The 18,624-nt window shown below is 41.1% G+C and overlaps 1 protein-coding gene across 1 annotated transcript; it reads right to left on the bottom strand.

Annotated features, from left to right (window-relative positions):
• Positions 1 to 1,066: 1,066 nt before the first annotated feature.
• MYF6 (myogenic factor 6) lies at positions 1,067 to 3,349 on the bottom strand. Its single transcript, XM_021528075.3, has 3 exons — positions 2,664 to 3,349; positions 2,355 to 2,445; positions 1,067 to 2,177 (listed from the first exon to the last, which is right to left on the bottom strand). Exons 1-3 carry the CDS (start codon positions 3,177 to 3,179, stop codon positions 2,059 to 2,061), a joined length of 726 nt encoding a protein of 241 aa, XP_021383750.3. The 5' UTR covers positions 3,180 to 3,349; the 3' UTR covers positions 1,067 to 2,058.
• Positions 3,350 to 18,624: the final 15,275 nt, after the last annotated feature.

Raw genomic sequence — 18,624 nt, 5'->3', positions numbered from 1 at the left:
AAATAGTCTCTTACTGGGCAAGTGCCTTTGCCATAGAAGCGAGCTGCACCGTCTCCTCTCCCGTGCCAGGTCTCAGAGGCGGCACGAAGGGCTCCGCGCTCCCGACGCGCCGCTTTCTGAAAGAGTCCGAGCGTTCCCCGAGGCAACGGGGTTTAATTTGAAAGGAGGAAAAAAAATGGGGAACGTATTGCATCACTGTGCCCACCACACTGTCCCGCCGCAATTGGTCCTTGCAAGGGAGTATCCCGTTAGAGAGCAATTAGAGGTAGTACATGAAGGGTTTAAAAACCCGGCTACGGCGGCGCAGAAAGGGTGGCAGGAAGGCTCTACCCAGAGCTTCCACTTCAGACGGGTGTAACCGTGCCCCAGATGGCCAGAAAGAGTGGAACCTTCCCGAAACACGACTGTGACCTTTAAAAACACAGAAACAAAGAATAAATCAAGGGCTAAAGTTGGCGAGGAAACCGCACGCAGGTAGAGAGTGTCCTCTGCTTGTGCAGGCTGTCCGGAGAGCCCTGTGTGTGTGCTAGGGGCAGAACGCTCTGTTCCCTGGTGGTCGCCCCTTCCCGGGGGTACAATCTATTACAAACCGTAACGCTCTGACTGTGAGCAGCTCCGTTTCACCATCCTCAGAGAGGCTGTGTTTTTTTACATCACTGAGTGAAAGGCTTCATGTGCTGTTAACCCCCCCACCCCCAAACCCTTTCGGTCGCTTAACTCTTTCCTTCCTGAAGGACCCCATTCCCTTCTCCCTCAGGCTCAAGGAAGTCAAGGGGAGTTACCTTTCCTGGGAAGAAACTACAGCTCTCTCCAGCCCCAGAGGGAGCGGACTCCTGTCACGGCCAGTTGCTGCCCCGTTAGTGCAGCAGGCCCGTCAGTTTTGCCACAGACAAGCCCTGCGTTCAAGTCCTCGGTGCCGAGAGAAGGTGAGACGCACTGAGCCTCTCCCAGCTCACAGACCGGGGCAGGAGGTCGGGGGGGGGGGGGGGGGGGGCGGTGGGAGGACGACGGGCGCGGGTATCTTCTTTCATGGTCTTCTTTCATGTCCCGTTTCAACCCTCACCTTCCACGTGCAGGGCAATGCCGGCGAAGCATCTTTGCCTGGCAAGGTGCTTGCGCGGCACTGTTGAAAATTTTAGGGAGCAGAATCGCTTTCCAGGGGGACGTGTGTTCCGCAAGCACGGTGAGGAACGGGGATGCGGAGCGCTGCGGGCGGACAGAGAGGCGGCGGGTCCTGTCCCTACACCCACCCGTGCCCGCCCGGCTTTCCCGAGAGCCCGCGAAAACACGGGTGATTCACACCGCGGGTGCAGCTCTAAAGGGGAAACCTTGGAGGCGTAAACGAAGGAAAAATCTGTCCCATGTCTGTCCCGAAAAATCTGACCCTCCAGCCAAAGGAGTCGTGCTTCTGCTACATGGTTCTGACTCTTTAGGCCTTCACTCACTAAAGTCAGTGGCATCGGGTTATTTATGAAATTAAGAGGACGGGAGGAAAACACTGTAACACAAAGAGCTTTATTTTACAACCCAAGAAATCCATCTGTTCTTATATACAATATCACATTCCACCATTTAAATATATATGTTATGTTTACAAAAGAAAAGACAGTACTGAAATTATTTACAGGAACGAAATGAGGCGGGGACTCCTTAAATATGACTCACACGCAATGCAACCAAGAGCTTCTCTCAGACAGGAATGAACTTCCCGGTGAGTCTCAGACAAAGCGGATCACCGGTACACAGGTAAGTATCTTAAATTAAAAAAAAAAAAAAAGAAAAAAAAAAGAAAAAGAAAAAAAAAGACAGAAAAAAGAAGAGTGGTTTTTGCAACACAATTTAAAGAAAACAAAACTCGGGAAAAAAAAAAAGGCAAGGGAGAAGTCTGTCTGGCTCGAGTCCGTGGGAGCCATTTTCTTTGGGGTAGGTGTACCTTAATTCGATCTTAAAAAGGGCCCTGCTTGGGCTTTCCACTGTGTGAATTTGCTTCATTACTTGGTTTAGAGGAGAGAGGGTGGAGGCTCCATCTCCGTTAAATATACTACCATAAAACCGGGTTTATTTCTCCACCGCTTCCTCCGCGCTGGGCAGTTTGGGATCGTCGGAAGAAATACTGTCTACTATTGAAGAGAGGCAGCGAAGGCTGCTGGAGGCCGACGACTCGACAACGGAGACTCCTGCTCAACGAGAGAAAAGGCATTAAAGAGCAGACTCTCCGGCTGCCGGAGAGCCCGGGCAGAGGGAGGGTGAGAGCCGGGCCGCTGGGAGCGCGGCCGTCGTGGCGGGGGAAGGGGCCGGGGCGGCGGGCGAGCAGGGCCGGCAGGGAGGCGAGCGGGGCCCGCGGGGCGAGTTACCTTCTTTGGGGCTGACTCCTAGGGCTCGGGAATGGTCAGAAACGCTTTGCCAGTCGGAGCTGCAGGTGCTCAGGAAGTCCGAACTGGGGATCTGCGGCACACGGGCGGGAGCGGGGAGACACGGAGAGAGGACGGGTATTAGCGGGGCGGCCGCGGCTCCCCGGAGGGCCGGCAGGTTCCCGAGGAGCGCCCTCCGCGCCCGCCAGCCCTCCCGGCCCCCGCAGCGGCCCTGCCGTGCAGGAGGAGGAGGGAGGGCACGGGCGCGGCGGCGCTGCCGTGGCGGCGGAGGGGCCAAGCGGCAGTGCTTACATTTCCCTGCTTGGGGCTGAAGCTGAAGGGGTCTCCCCCAATCTCCTGCATTTTCTCCTGCTGATCCAGCCTGTGCAAGAGGTCCTGCAGCCTCTCGATGTAGCTGATGGCGCTCCTCAGTATCTCCACCTTGGGCAGCCTCTGGTTGGGGTTCGCCACAGTCCGCCTTTTCAGAGCCTCGAAGGCTTCGTTGATCTTCTTCAGCCTTCTCCTCTCCCGCAGGGTGGCCGCTTTCCGTCTGTCCGTAGGGGCCGACTTTCTCTTGCAAGTTTTACAAGCCCAGATCAAACACTGTCCGGGGAAGTGAGGGGGTTGTAGTCCCGGGGGTGCCAGCACATGCTCCTCTCCGCTGCTGTCACTGCCGGCCTCTGGCTGCATTTGGTCCTGACATGGAGACAAGGTGCCATCGCTGCCGGGGTACAGCGGGGATCCCTCAGCCATCTCCAGCTGCTGCAGGGCTCCATTCTCCCCATCCAAGTAGAAGAAATAGGAGCCAGTTTCAAAAAGGTCCATCATGCTGTCCCTGGGCCCCTCTGCCTGCTTGAGTTGGGTGGCAATCTCAAAAACACCCCGAGGAACAACCCAGATGGAATTTAATTAGTGCAGTGACATAAGTCCCCCCTGCTTTATATAGGAGCTGCTGAAACCCTATCCAACTTTTAGCTGTCGTGGTGTATCACCCTCCAAAACTGATTCCAGTCAGTCTCCCGGGCGCTGTCCTGAGAATATCTCCTGTTTAAATGGGGGAGGGGGGACACGAGAGGTGGGAGACAAATTAGAAAAAAAAATTAAAACAAACAAATAAATAAAAACAAAACAAACCCCCCAAAAAACCCGAAAACAAGTGAGAAAAAGAAAAGTACAACCCAACTTCGCACCTCCCCCGAGCTGCCGTGGGTGCGGGGCGCAGCGAGGTGGGGGCTCGGGAGCAGCGTCTGGGCACGGCTGGAGCACAAAGGCGCGGGGCTGCGCACGGAGCCCTTCCCCAGCCCACCGCACACCCCCGGCGCACGCTCCCCGCCCGGGGCTAAGTATAGATGGAAAAGGAGAGATTTCAAAGGCAGCCATCACTTTCCAAATAGACGGGTTAATATTTTCGGTAGAAGCCCCTGCTATTTCCATCCCCCCCCGCCACCTTCCCCTTGCAGCATGCCATTCCTGTGACCCAAGCCACCCGGGCCAGCCCAAGGTTAGGAGCCAAGCTCGCTGCTCCTCCACACACACGGGGAAGGTTGCCAAGGCAGAGCTGTGCTGCGATGATGAGGCACCCACAGATAGTGGACCTCGGCTTAGCCTTTCAGTGTGAACTTTCCCACGTTGCCCATGAGGTGACAGGAGTGATTCCAGGTGACTGGGTTACAGTGTGATGGGGCTCGCTGGACAGCCCTTGTCCTTGACACTGTTTAGGGCAAGCAAAGCCCAGGCATATGGCGTAATTGAAGCTTAATCCCTTGGGGCTGGCAGGGTATAGAGAGCTTCCTAGACACAGAGACAGAAATGGAGCTTGTGACCACTCTCTGTTAGCTTATACTGTAATGTCACATCGTATCTGGAACTGTCTCACATAATGAAAGAGAATTGGGAAAATGATCTCTGCCTTTTTTCCTGCACTGCCTTGTGTTCTCTAAATAGCATGTAATGTCTTTATGTTTATGTAAATATGTATATGTGTAGAATGCTTATGCGACCCTGTCTATATGCCCGCACACATGCATGTGTACGTATATTTATGTGGATAAGTAAGTATATTCCTGTGTGTTTATGTATATACATGTGTGTAAGCTTTTTATAGAAACAATTATACATGAAGATGAAGCACCTGCAATGGTCTCATAGCTCTCAAATATAGCTCCAAACTTCAGTTTTCTGAAGGCAAGTGTGGTGGTATTGTTAATTTCTCTAAAGCTACAATGAAATTAACAATTAACTTGACTGTTTCTCCGAAACTGCAAACCAATTTTTTAAAGTACAAAAATCTTTAATGCTAAGAGTAGTTGTGGTTTTGTTTTCACCACATCAGTGTTGTTGGCATGGATCTCATTTCTGCTTTAATGAGGCAGAATGATATCCAGTTTTGGATGAGACAGAGAAATTCAGACTGTTCTCAGCAAAACTAATTTTAATACTATTCCACCATTGAGGTTTTTTCCCTCTTCAGATTAAAAAAATAGTAGTCTGGTAGTTAAGGCACTGAATATAAGAAACAGCTTCTCAATTTCCATGTTCTGCAACTGGCTTTCTCTTTGACCTTTGGCCAGTCACTTACTTTTCCTGTGATTTAATTTTCCACCTTTAAAGAGGGATATAATATTGACCTTTGCCCATCCGTTGTGTCTCTGATTTAATTTGCTGACTATCCATGGAAAAGCTACTCCTTTACATGCTTTTGGGTATTACAGGGGTCCTTGTCCCATAGCATTAGTAATGATAGTAATAAAAAACCCCAAAGCAGCAACAACAAAATACAACCAACCAAACACAAAAAACACAACCCCCCCCCCTGCAACAAACAAAAAACCCCAAACTCCACAAACCAAAAGTGCATGATTGTTTATTTTTTATCACATTTACTATGCTAATTTTTTTTTTTTCATTTTAATCTTTTGTTTCTTCAATACTACCCTGGGAATGTTTGGAACAAGACAGACAAGATCAGTCAACTGGTAAGGTGCACAAAAGAAAATTTAGTTTAAGGGATAGAGATAATTACCAAATTGTTGTTGTCCTTTCAAGAGCTTTAAGTGGACTCAGCAGGTTGGGAAACTGTAAGTCTAGGAGCCAGATGCTCCTGCTGCTTTCAACAGATTTTTTTTTAAACAGGAAACAAAATATGTTCTTTCTTCCCAGCACTTAGTGGTAGAGTAAACAGTAGTTCCTCACAGTGATGTGGGCACAACATAATTAGTCCCTTGTAGGAATAACGGATAGGAGCAAAACTCCTAACAACTATAAATAAATATTCATTTGAATAAAAATTATCAGTTTTCCCATCATATAAGAAACTTGAATTTTGCTGCATCTCCCATTCCAGCTCCTTGGTTTATGTAACACAACTACCAAACTGCCCTAGCACATATGAATAGAATATTCTCAGAAATGTTCTCCATTACAAAACTGAATCAAGTGGAGGATTCAAAAGTTGGTATGGACCTTTTTTACTCTTCATGCTTTGTATTCCTTATCATGTTAGATATAAGACATAAGAGGAAATAAAAGCATGTGAATAAGAGCAAGTGGACATAGAACTGAAAGGAGGATTACTGCTGAAGACTGCTTGTAATTTCTGTTGCCTTGGTAGAACTTCACAGAAAAATTTACTCTGAAGCTAGTTTTTATTCAATTGTTCATGCTTTTGTGCATGGTAGCTCTACTGAAAATATACTTTCAAGCTATTTATACAAGTAAAACTCTGATTCATTGTATTTTGTCTACAAGGTCTATTATCTTTACCAAAGAAGTATTTCAGAAAGTCAGTGACTTGTAAATTCAATGAATGGTCAGGATGACCAAATACAAGAAAGATGCATGGCATTTTAAGTCACATCTTGCCGCCAGGAGTTAGGCCCCTCTAAATTCACTTTGTGACATACAATTTTTCTAGATAACTGTGGTTGATAAGCCTGGAATGGCCTGGGTCACTCCTGACACCTTAAGGCTTAAGCAGAAATTTAGTCCAGAACTATTAAGAAGTATTTTATCAGCTAGGACTTACTTAACACTTTATACCATTCCATGTATCTCCTTTTTCTCCTTCACTCTTCTCAAGACTCTTCCAGCCGCAGGCACAGTGCATTTTAAATCTTTGATCTCTTTGACACTTCATTGCAGTGGTGTTGGTAATCGGTGAGGCTCTGTCACATCCATTCCTGTGGGTCACTGTGAAAGGGCACCTTGGTGAAGGCGAAATTTTCAGGCCTAGTTATAGCCCTGTTCTACTCATATAATACCTGATTTGAGGGATAGCTAGATACTTTGGCTACCAGGGTAATGATTCTTAAATGACTTCTGGTAGATTTATGAGGTGCAGGTTACCAGTGTTGGTCCAACTGCGGGCATACTGGGGCTCTCAGAATTTTTCCGCACTTTAGAAATTGAAATCTTTCTAGTTACATTCTCACTCTCCTCTTCTTCCTTTTTACACTCATGTTCAACAGCTTCTTTCTTAGCAGAAACTTTCAGTATTTTATTGTTAATACAAGATGTTGTTCTTCTGCCTTGGCCTTTTCAAACAATATATATTCTTCTAAATGTGTTTTTGAAATCCCTCTAACATTTGACTTTATATCTTCTACTGATTGCTATTTCCAACATATTTTTTCTTTTCCCCACAGGAAAAATAACATCTTTTAAAATTGTAACATTTTTAATCTAATTTCTTAACAGAAAAAAATTGCTCTCTTCATTACTCTAGCCGGGCAACCACTTAGAGTACTGACAACCTCTTTGCTACTGAAAACCTCTAGGCTATTGCTCTTTTTGTGTTCTCTGTCAATTCCAGTTCACACAGGCTTTCTCACCTGAGTCAGGTAGGTGGTTCAGGTAAGGGTAGGTGGTGTTTCTAGAAATATGTGCTACTGCCCATGTTTTGCCATCACTAGTAGCCTGTGTAGTGATAGTTGGGACACCAGTCTAAGTTGTTAACAGGGTTAATTGCCTGTCATTCCTCATGATGTGCCACTAGGTACATTCAGATCCTCACAAAGGATATGTTTACATTCTCATTTCACTTTGTCAGGAATGCCTTTGTCAAGGAAATCTCTGACCAGCCCTGGCTTACTACACTTTCCATTCTCTTTACAGGGTGCTCTCGAGGGTGTGTCATCTGGGCTCTGTTCATGAAAAACTAAGCGGTAAGGCACCCTGAAATGTTAAAGGGATGCTGGGTCTTCAGCACTGCCGGGTTTGACAGATCTGTACCTGGCTCTCCTATATGATCCGCTGATATTTGTAGCCACAGTTCTTAGGGAACAACTAGAGAAGTGTGATTTGCTGCTGAAATAGAATATTATGCCAAGGATTGCAAATAGAGGATTAGAAACTTCATCCCTCCTTTCCCTTCAGAAGGATATTTTAGGCATCTGCTTCGTAGGATGTTTGAAATGGCTGACAGATGTGTAAGGGGAGAGTTGGCACACCAAAGATTGGTTGTTAAAAAGCATGCATCTATTCCTGAATCTACAAAATATTACAGAAATGTTTGGTAGAGATTAGAGATTTTCTGTGAGTTTTCTTCAAAGTTTGGGCAGTGGAGGCTCTACAAGGGACAGCATTATTTATGCTAACAAAGACCTATGGGAAATTTAAGCAAAGAGAATCTTTCTGACATTCCCAGAAGTAATAATAGTATTAATTCCTGTTGCTGGAACAAAGTGTGTCAAGCTTCATGGCATGTGGTATGTAGCAGCACTTCTTATCTGAATTTAATTATCTCTTCTTGCCTTAAAATGAATTTCACAGGGGTCTGTAGAAATAATATAGCCCAGCTTTAATTCTTGATTTTAATTTTTATATGATATTAGACTTACCTGACTTTTGTTTACCTATAATTTTTTGTTCACTTGACCCTACTCAAATTTTGCTCGTCCAAGGATTTGATATTATTTGCATATCCACAATATCACATGTATTCTCACTGGAGATTTAGGAACTGACAAGAGGAAGTATTTGTACTGTACATGCCAGTGTTCATATATAAGTATGTGACACTAAAGAATTTAAAAGCACATGGTAGGAACCATCCCTCAAACGTCAATTTTACAAATAAGGTAGTGAACAGTGTGCTCTGGAGCTGAGGAGACAGAAAGGCAGAGACCTAGAAAAGACAACTGTGCATAGATTTACAGTCTTTGTAGGGGAAAGTTTAAAAATTCTTATTCACAGAGGTCTCATCTGTATAGCTGTTCGAAATTATTGCTGTTTGCCTTTGATTGGATATGGACTTTAGTGTTCATATCAGTTACAGTCCTGTTAGTATCTGAGAGGTGCAACCTTGCTAACTAAACAGACTTCTCCAGTTCAATATGGTAAGATAGGGTTTCATTGCAGCTCTCATGTTGGCCAGTTATGAGACACAGTTCTAAATGGCAGATGCTTTAATGCCTGTGTCAGGGTCTACAGTGACAAATAGTCACCACTGCACAAACACATTTATTTTACTACAAGACGTTTTCCTGGGGAGGAGGGAGTACCTATCAGAAACTGGAGGCCCATTGCACTGTTGCTGGCTGGGACAAGCATTTTCCATGGTTCTATCCACAAGCAGGGATTTCTTGCAGGAAGAAGGGGAGTAATAATGACAGATGTCTTCTAATTGTGATTAGGCAAACACAGGGAACATGAAATTGGCATAAGTAAAAGACACATTATATGTTGTGCAATCACTTGTTGTTGTCATGTATTCTGTAGTGAGGTGAAAGGCTATTTTTACAGTATATGCTGATTTGTCTGTTTACACTACAGACTGTTGGAAGCGTAAAATGCATTTTCACACCATGTTGTTTCCGAACATGATGACTGTGACATCTAAACCTAATCTCTGTCCAAAGGGCAATAGTCAAACCATAATTCTAAAAGTGAAAGGGAGAAAAGGGTATGTGAAGAGCAAGTTTCTGCATCCAGCACAGGCTGATCACATCCCTGCTATGTACAAAAAAAAGAGTTTGGTGCTCAGACTGTGGAAAAGTGACAGCTCACTGTTCTGGGCCTCTCATAAGGGATTTCTGAAGAGCCATGGACCTTCATGACAGTGGCTTGGGGGGTGGAAGCTGTGGAGATGCACTAAGGGTAATGAATGTAGGCAAGTCTTTCCCTAGCAATAACATAAGGATTGTTTAAAACAGCAAATCACAAAACCATTATTAAATGATTATGTCAAATTATTCACTTTCCAAAAAAAAAAAATAGCTGCTGTTTTTGGAAAATAGTAGCTATTGAGATAAAGTCATCTGGAAAGAAATTTGCACTGTATTAAATAGCAGTAATGACCTTGAATATTGTATCCTGTTGTTACGGAAACTTGTTGCACAGCTGCAAAACTGTTTTGGGCTGTGAAGGTCACTCTGTTATTCATCTATGTGACATTTAAGACACATGCTTATATACAAGGTTGGTTACCTGTGATCTGCCACTCCAAGAAATACAGAGGTCTATACTGTACTCCTTTGCCTCTGTATTCTGTTTGTGTCTCATAATTTCACTTACTAAGTTCTGCATGCTTATACACTAAGATTTTATTTACTTTGGTATTCCTGAAGGCTCAAAAACTCCTAAAGTACACTGGAATCTAAACGTTTTCACATAGTTTCTTGAATGTGCTGTGTGTATGTGGCACAAAGGTAAATCTGCAAACCTATTTCTCGAGATTTTTGATGTAATTAAATGGCCCTGATGACTGCTTCTGTGCCATGTTAAAACATCTTGGTGATGTTCCAAAATCCAAAGCAGTCTAATGGTTTCTTCTAAAAGAGAACATGACATTTCTCAAGGTATGGAAAGAACCTTGGCTGAGCTGATACGCTTCCTTCCCCGTGCAGTTCATCTGGCACATACAAACAAAGACAGGAATGGAAGTGGGAGAGCATTCAGAGATTCTATATGACAAAATGGGTCTTACTCTTTTCATTCTAATCAGATTTAAAAAAAACATGCTGAAAACCTGATTGTATTTCATATTTCTCCAGACTATTTTGGACAATATTTCAGGGAAACTGCTCAGACTAAAAGATTGCCAGATACCCTCTTGGCCTGCAAAAAATCATCCAAAATAAGGCTTCACCTGAATTAATGTAAGCATGTGGATTTTTGGAGAAAGTGTATTGATTGTGTTTTTTGAGGAAATTATTTGAAAATTAAACACTGAGGAAAAATTTAGAAGAAATATAATCTATTCTGATTAGATAAACAATCCCTGCAAAAGTAATCCTAGATCTGTTTTTTGAAAGTGGTAACTGACAACTTATATCTATACTTAGAGAAAGGAGTGAGAAATATTTTTTTTTTGTGAAGTGTAAACCAGCTGGATAATAACAGAATCTGTCAACCTGTAGTGTCATTATTTCTGAACAACATTCATGTATTAGAGCAGCCTAATACAACTGTTTTCCTGGAAGTGTAAGCTTTTAATTTATTACTTTGAAGTATTATTGACTACTATAATAACTAAGAAATAGGATGTACTACAGTTATTGTGCACAAGCAGTTCCTAAATAAACTCACATATCCAATAATAAATTAATTCTATTTTGAGAGGTCCATTCATAGTGGCCTAGTCATGCTCTGTTCAATGGGAGCTGCTGAGTACTTTGGACTTCTAAAAAACTCACTGTATAAATGACATGAGATTCAATCTTTTGTCATCTTTTAGGCTGCAAAATCCATCCTGCACAGTATACAACCCTTAAGAACATTGTGGTAAAGAAACTGACATTATAAGAAGCCTTAGAGACAATTTTCCTACATTTTTTTTTCCCAAGGAAATCACTTTTCATTGGTACAAAAGAATTAGAAATCAGCATCCAAGGTTTCAATGTCATTAATGAAGAATTACCAAGAAAGATTGCCCATGAATTAAGAAATAGAATTACTTGAATTTCTTTTGAATAAGAGAGCCCTCTGAAGGTTCTGGATTACTAGGATTGCTCCATTTGGATCCAAAAAATCATGTCAATTTACAGAAAGGCTGAATATATATATATATATATATATATATATAGTCTATCTGTAAATGACTGTATATATAGACTATATATAGTCTTTCCCTAAATGACTATATCTATAAACTTTCTGTAATATATATAGTCTTTCTTGATCACCTATATATATACAGCTGGACCAAGACTATATATATACATATATACAGTCTTGATCCAGCTGATGCTAGGCATGAATATTTAATGGAATGAGTTATCAAATGATCACACAATTGGCACAATCTTTACAAATTGTATTATTCATTATACTGGCTGAAAAGTAGTGTGTGAGCACACTCAAGCACCATCAATGCCTCATAGGTGCTGATATTTAGCTGCCTTTCTAGGCAGAGGATGTGTTTTAGTTGAAGATGATTTTATATAGGCAGCAGCAACAGTTTATAAACAATAAAGAATCTGCAGGGGATTGGATTATCACCTCTCATTGTGGAGCTTTCGCAGTCAAGCATATCAAATTTGATATTTCCATGGTCCCAGGAATTTTGTGACACTTCACTTAAACTATTTTCCAGAATTCCAGTTGTTCACTACTGTATTTGTTCACTACTGTATTGTGTCCTGATTTAGTTAACAGTGAGCTTGTTTAGCATTTTTTGGAACTTCTAAGGTGTTTGTGAAGTCACGTATCTGAAGTAAGAAGAGAAAATACAAGACTAGAAAAAAACAATGCCACTTTCTTGAGATGTATGGTATTCTCTGAGAGAAGATAAATAAGTGCTCACAATGTCCCTGAACTGAAAGTCAGACAAGAATTTCACAATCAGTACAGACATTGCCTGATGTGACCAAGTAATTATCTTTTTTCTGACCAATATGAGCTAGCTAATAAAAAAGAAATTATAGCTGTGTTTTTATTTCTGAAGAAAGTCACTGAGTCACCTTAGTTTATAGCACATTCAAGACCTGCATGCATGCACAGACCAATAGTAATGCCTGTGACTCAAACTGACATATATAGAGTTGTAAATGAGACTAAAGTTAGTCAAAATTCTTGATGTGACCTCATCAATGCCCCAAAAATTCTAAGTCGTGATATAGAGTGGTCTTATCAACTGTGCCAGGTTCTTGGAAGGAATTAACTTTCTGATTGTGATAGCTAATTTGGTTTTAAGTACTTTGAGATTTTTTAAATAAAAAAATTTCTGTGGCAGAAACGTGAATTCTTTGTGATTCATTTACAACTTTATAGTAACTGATAACAGAATTTATTTTCATTTGGAGAGTCCAAGTTAGAACAACATCTTTTTCACTTGAGCGGTCAGTGCACACTGCTGATCCCAACAAACAGTTGTGCTGAACTCTGGTGAAGATAGGAATTGCCTAACAGATATTTCTGAAAGAGATTGCATGGTACGACTTGACAAGTTCTCGTTGTCCTGCATATCACTTCTTGACCAGTTTGCTACCATTGGTTCAAAACGGTGGCAGTCCTAGGTCAGATCTTCATGATCTCTGTTGTACCTGAGGAAATGTAGGACTAGGAAGAACAGATTGGACTAGTCTCAGCCATCCTTACATTCCATTTTGCTGTAAGAATTAATATGTGATAGCAACTATTGATCTGAACCAAATGGCTTCCTTTAACAAATATGACACAGACATCACACCAGTCACGTATGTCCATCATCCACATACTTGCTCTTGGACACAGTGAGCTTACAGAAATAATTAATGGATAAGTGTGACTCTTCCAACTTTCAGTGTTACAGAGCACTTCCCTGCCTGCTTGTTAGTATCTGTTTACAGACGTGTTGCCCATCAATTTATCTAATCCTTTTCTGAACATCCCAAAAGTGTCTCACCTCCCAAAGTATTTTTTGCAATTACTTACATCTGATAGGGCTTGCAGGATCAAGTCCCAAAGGACAAGCCAGCAAAAGGAAATCTAGATAGATAATCCTTCTTGGACTAACCATGAGAAGGGTCTCAGAGCTGCCAAGAGACATCAGGGAGTGCATAGGTTAACACATGCCAATTAGCACTAATGCCATCTAGGGCCTGATTCCGCATGGGATTTATGTGCCTGTGTCCCAATTTGAGTGCCTAAATTCATGTGTACTTTCAAGTCTTGCTGCTGCAAGACCCTAGAGATATCTGGAAAGGTGTATGTGCTGCATTTTTCATCAGTAAGTTTGCAGATGTCTCTAAACATGATCTTCTGGATGGATGCAGAAATCATTTGCTGTTGGCTTGGCAGAGCAGCTAGGGACATTATTTTTCATGTGCTGACATATTGACAGGACCTAGAACAGATGGAGTCAGAACACACTTTCTAGATTGAACCTCAAACACAACTTAGCCAAGGGCATTTTACGTGGCAGTTCAGGACTTGTCATTCTTGAGATTAGTGAAGCCACAAGATAAATGGCCATCTTGACATACCAAGGCCCTGAGTAACCTGATCAAATTTTGAAGTTGGACTTGTGTTGGATGACCTCCACAGGTCATTTCTAGCCTAAATTGCTCTAATACTCTGTTCTAAAGCTGAGGAAGATCAGTTGTAAGCAACACAGGAAAAAATGTTGGGAAAGAAAGGATAGCATAGACACTTTAGGACAGAATCAAAAAGGCAAGGGACAAATAAAGAAATCAATATCAAAACTCGTAAAAATTAAGAAGGAACTTCTATTAAGGTTTGATTCGCAGTATCAAGAGAACAAAGCAGACCTAAACAGTGAGAAAGCCACTTAGAGATGATGCTGGTCTTAATGCCTCTGTCAATTCAAAATGCTATTAAAAAATGAAGTGCAATTAGCTGGTTAACAAAATTATTAGCATTAATAACAAAAGTAGAAGGAGTCAGGACAGGACAGAAAAACCAAGAGGTAAAATTATTACATTAATTTACAGGTTAAAACTGATTTGGCCTCAGTGTAATTAGAGAATTGCCTGAAATTATCTTTGCCATTTTCTGGCATCTTTGAGAACAACTGGTAGATGACTGAGCTTGCAGAAGAGTATAGATGGGCAAATGTAAAGCAGAAACAAAAGGAATGGGACTTGTAGATGAGTTCAACCTAAGTTTCTGTGAAAATAATAGAAAATTGTACAATATTTGTGTACAGCTGTAAAAATACAAAGAGGTGAATAATGCCAACATGGAGTAGTTTTGTTCCTGTTAAAAAATCCTTAAGACTAAGCTGTGCAAAACTGATTTTTTGCCCTGCCATGATAGGTGTTATGCAATAAGCAGAAATATAGCAGAATATAAGGAGAATAAGCAGAAATTATTTAAATGAAGTTTTTTTTCTACATTTTCACATGACATTCTCATATGAACACTGTGAAAATGAAGACTATGTAATGAAATTCCTATGCATAGTCAATTCTTTGTAAACTCATCAAAGCAGAATTCTTAAATGAGGGACTTCCCAGAGTGTTGCTCTAGGAAGTTTGGTTTTAATTAATAACTCATCTGGTTGAATTGGATATATGGTCATCAAGTTTGCAGATATCACAGAGACATCCTGAATTATCAACTTTTGGAGGACTTGTGTAGATCTCAATTTGATGAGGACCAGGGCACAAATGAGCACTTCAGGGGGTAAGATCACTGCAGAAATACAAACTGAGTACCTAGCTAAGTAGTAATTCTACAGAAGAAAGAAACTGATAGTTATGGTAAGTTGTAAGATGAAAATATATTGTGCTGTTCAGAAAAGAATCCCACACATCCCACTAATACATACAAACAGATCAGAGGCACATGAGGTACTCCTTCCTTCCTTTTCCAGGCTGGGAAGACTTAGCTGCAATTCCATGTCCATTTTCAGGGACTACACTGCATCTCAAAACTGATACAGTTGGTACAACTATAGAAAGCACAGAATGGGAAGACGAAATGCTAACAAGAATGATGAGGTGCTTGGAAACATTGTGTAAATGCTGAATGAATGTTGGGATAAAGAGTACAGAAAAGTCAAGGAAAAGTGCTGGCACTGATCAAAAACAGTAAACACTGCTGCAAAGAGGAACAGAGTAAAATGTTGATAGTGTTTATGTGGATGGAAACAAATAGATGCAATCAGTTATAATAAGGCAGATTTATGTCAGTGTCCTGATAGAAAGAAAAACCCAAATAACTTGGCTGCAGAGAAGCAGCAAATCAACTTCTGCTAGAAGTGACACTGCCTTCAAGCAAAATACGCAGATTATGGGACTGCTGCTATAGGACACATGAAAGCACAATGCGAGCCACTGCTATTTGCAAGGTAAAAATGGTAAAAAAGGGTCGTTTATTTTCTGACTTCAGCATTTATACTTTTCCAAAGGTGACAGTGGATTGGAGAGTGAATGTGCCACCTCTCCAAAGACATTGGACAAGCCACTAGTACATCAAGTTTCTCCATCCCTATGAAGGAATGCAAAACAATATGTTGTTTATAGAAAATGTGTGGGAAAGTTTTCTAACAGAATGTAAACTCAGAAGGCTTTAGAAAATCTTAAGAATCAGGACAACATGGGACAATGAGATTCCTTTTTTTTGCCCTATTTTGCTATGAAATACGTTATAATAGTTCCTTATTATGAAGAATTCTACTTTTTTGGGGGAATAAGTGAGGAGCATTAGAGGTACAAGAAGAAAAGCAGTCAAGATATCAGTGCTTTTGCGAGGAGGGAGAAGATCTAACCAGGCTCCTGTAATTTTTTTTATTACTGTACTTCAGGTTTTGAATAGCTGCCTTCCACATTTCATGTAAGAGCCTGCCCCCCTCAGGGTGCAGCCCTTTCTGAAGGAATATCTGAATATTCTTGAGAATAGCACTACTGGGACAAGACAGATAATGCATGTGTGATTCCTTGGTGTGATGGTTCCCTGAGATGTGATAAACAAGGATAAACAGTTCCCTATTCTGAATCAAGAAGAAGATGAAAGTAAATCAGTGTATTATTTTAGTGCTTAAAATAAAAGCCTAGCAGTTTACTTCTGGACTTTTTAGAAGGAGAAATCAGAATTGGCAATTCCAGTTGAATTAGACTAAAATTTTTGTCTACATCATCAATCCTTATTTTTTCCTAAGTCTCATTCATAATTTCTGAGAATTCCTTTCTTGAGTTGCTGGTTTTCTTTGTGCTTTGAGTTTGGCCACTTACCTGTCAGCTAAGAATTTTGCCCAAGAGTTAAGCACTGTAACATTTAAATGTCCTTGACCCATCTCCTATTTTACGTCATTGCTCCTTTCTTAATACTTTTCTTTTTACCTTCACACACACACACACACAAAAAAAAAAAAAAAAAAAAAAAAAAAGATTCCATGGAATATGAAGCAGATTGTAATGTACCTGGTCTGTAGTATACTGAAAACTTCCTGTGCCCAAGAGCAGCCAGTGTTTCTCAGTGTTCTGGTACACAGAGAAGCAGAAGAGGAGCACTCATTTGGAAAGGCTGGAATGAAGGAGATTGTTTTGGTTGTCCTGTGAGCTCACTGCTTCATTGTGGAACATGACTGGGCTGAGTGCCTGGGCTATTCTGATGCTGTTGGCCTCAACAGCTTCCCCTGACTCACTTCCTCCCAAAGGCAGGGTTTGGATTACCCAGCAATGCCAGCAGACCCTCACTGCCAGTCATATGCTATGTCTTTGGCGTGGAACTTTATTTGAATTGTGTGTGACCTGTGTGCAGCACAAGGCTAGCCTCTGCTGAAATACAAAGCCTAAAATTATTCTTGCAGTCCTTCTCCAGAAAGAATTGTACATAGTTCTTCTACAGTATATATTATATTGATTTCCTAAACGTGATTGAAATATCCTAAATATCCTATACAGAGTACCAAGACTTGCTTAAGAATAGAAATTGTAATAGAAAACATAATTTAATTTGCTTTGTATTTTCTTAGAAATGGCACCATAAAGTCTTGCTCATAGATTTACATATTTGAAAGATGGACCTTTAAGCCAAGTTCATCAAAATACTGAACTCTGAATTTTATTTGGAATTTCTCTCTCAGGAAATCAATGGAATATAATATTTCTATATTTAATTAATGAAGTATTTTCTTTCTCCTGAGCATTTTAATACATGTATTTCAAGCACTTCATTCAATGTACTTTTGTACATTGAATGCACATTTTGTACAGATATTGACTCAATTAACACGTTATTTCCAAGCTCATGTCTAAGTTTTAAATCCTTCTGGAATTGACACCAGCTGTCCATTTTGACACTTTTTGTTAGTTTTATCTCAATAGAAGCTTTCTTCTTCTTTCAGCTGTTGGAGAAATTTTATTTCACAAAGTCTACTTAACAACACTGCTGAACATTCTTCCTGGTTTTGGAGAACCAGATAATATGACAGCCCAAAGTTTATTTTTAAAATCAGAATCAGTTACTTCTGTAGATTCAAGATTTAATGGTCCCAAAACAAGCCAGTCAAACCTGACATGACGTAGATGTGATGAGACATGACTTAGACATCACCCTATTTAGATGTGCTTTTAGTTTCAAGAGCCTGAGTAGCTGATTGTGCATGCATATATAATAAAGGATGTGTGGATGTGATATATTGTAACAATGATCACAAGCTAGAAAAAGTGATCTTCAGCTAATTATTGTAATTTTTGTTATTTTTCTAGTATTCCAGACACAGACGTGGGAGAAACACTGAAACTCTGAAAAAGAAAGAAGATGCCTTGGTTGATAACTACCTGCTGTATTCCTGAAGTGCAGATTTGGAATCTTTCCACAAAGATGAAGTCAGTTCTATGCAAAATGTCTCTTAGCTAATGCCCTTCATCTTGAGAGTCACTGGCTACCACAGGTTCTTCCTTGTCAAGACAAGAGAACTGAAGGGATGATGAAAGCTAAGCAAAGGACAAGCACTCTGTTGCAGCGATGCCATCCATAGTGATGCTTTACAATCTTCTGGCCATTTGTTTGGTTGGGATGGAGAAGGAATTTATTACTTTGATGGTAATTTTATTTGTGACACAAGGTGCACAAAGACATTTGGGGAGAAACTGGTTTCCCCCAGAGCTTTCAAATACAAATATATAGGACACATAAGTGTTAGGAAAAATGGTTTGACAGGTATTTTTTATATTGAAATTAAGTGATCTGTTTCAGACATGCAAAATCCATGAAAACTTAGAACTAAGAACAGATTTTCTCCCACAGTCAGAGGACCACCTTCTTCTGACTGCCAGCTGGCACTGGTAGTGATGCCAGGGATCCCTTCTGGTTTCAGAGAAGAAGGACACCAGTACACAGGAGGGGAATGCTCGTCTCATTAAATTTTGACAGAATTAATATAATT

This window comes from Lonchura striata, chromosome 1A, assembly GCF_050655825.1.
Source record: "Lonchura striata isolate lonStrDom1 chromosome 1A, ASM5065582v1, whole genome shotgun sequence".
NCBI classification, from domain to species: domain Eukaryota; kingdom Metazoa; phylum Chordata; class Aves; order Passeriformes; family Estrildidae; genus Lonchura; species Lonchura striata.
This window is presented reverse-complemented; position numbering and strand designations above follow the sequence as displayed.

What these genes read in the sequence shown, in the direction of transcription:
- MYF6 (XM_021528075.3), bottom strand. Translation starts at nt 3,179, where the DNA reads ATGATGGACCTTTTTGAAACTGGCTCCTATTTCTTCTACTTGGATGGG. An exon ending in TCAGCCCCAAGCAGGGAAAT is followed by an intron (nt 2,446 to 2,663) that starts GTAAGCACTGCC and finishes CGTGTGCCGCAG; the next exon opens with ATCCCCAGTTCGGACTTCCT. An exon ending in AGGAGTCAGCCCCAAAGAAG is followed by an intron (nt 2,178 to 2,354) that starts GTAACTCGCCCC and finishes CTCGTTGAGCAG; the next exon opens with GAGTCTCCGTTGTCGAGTCG.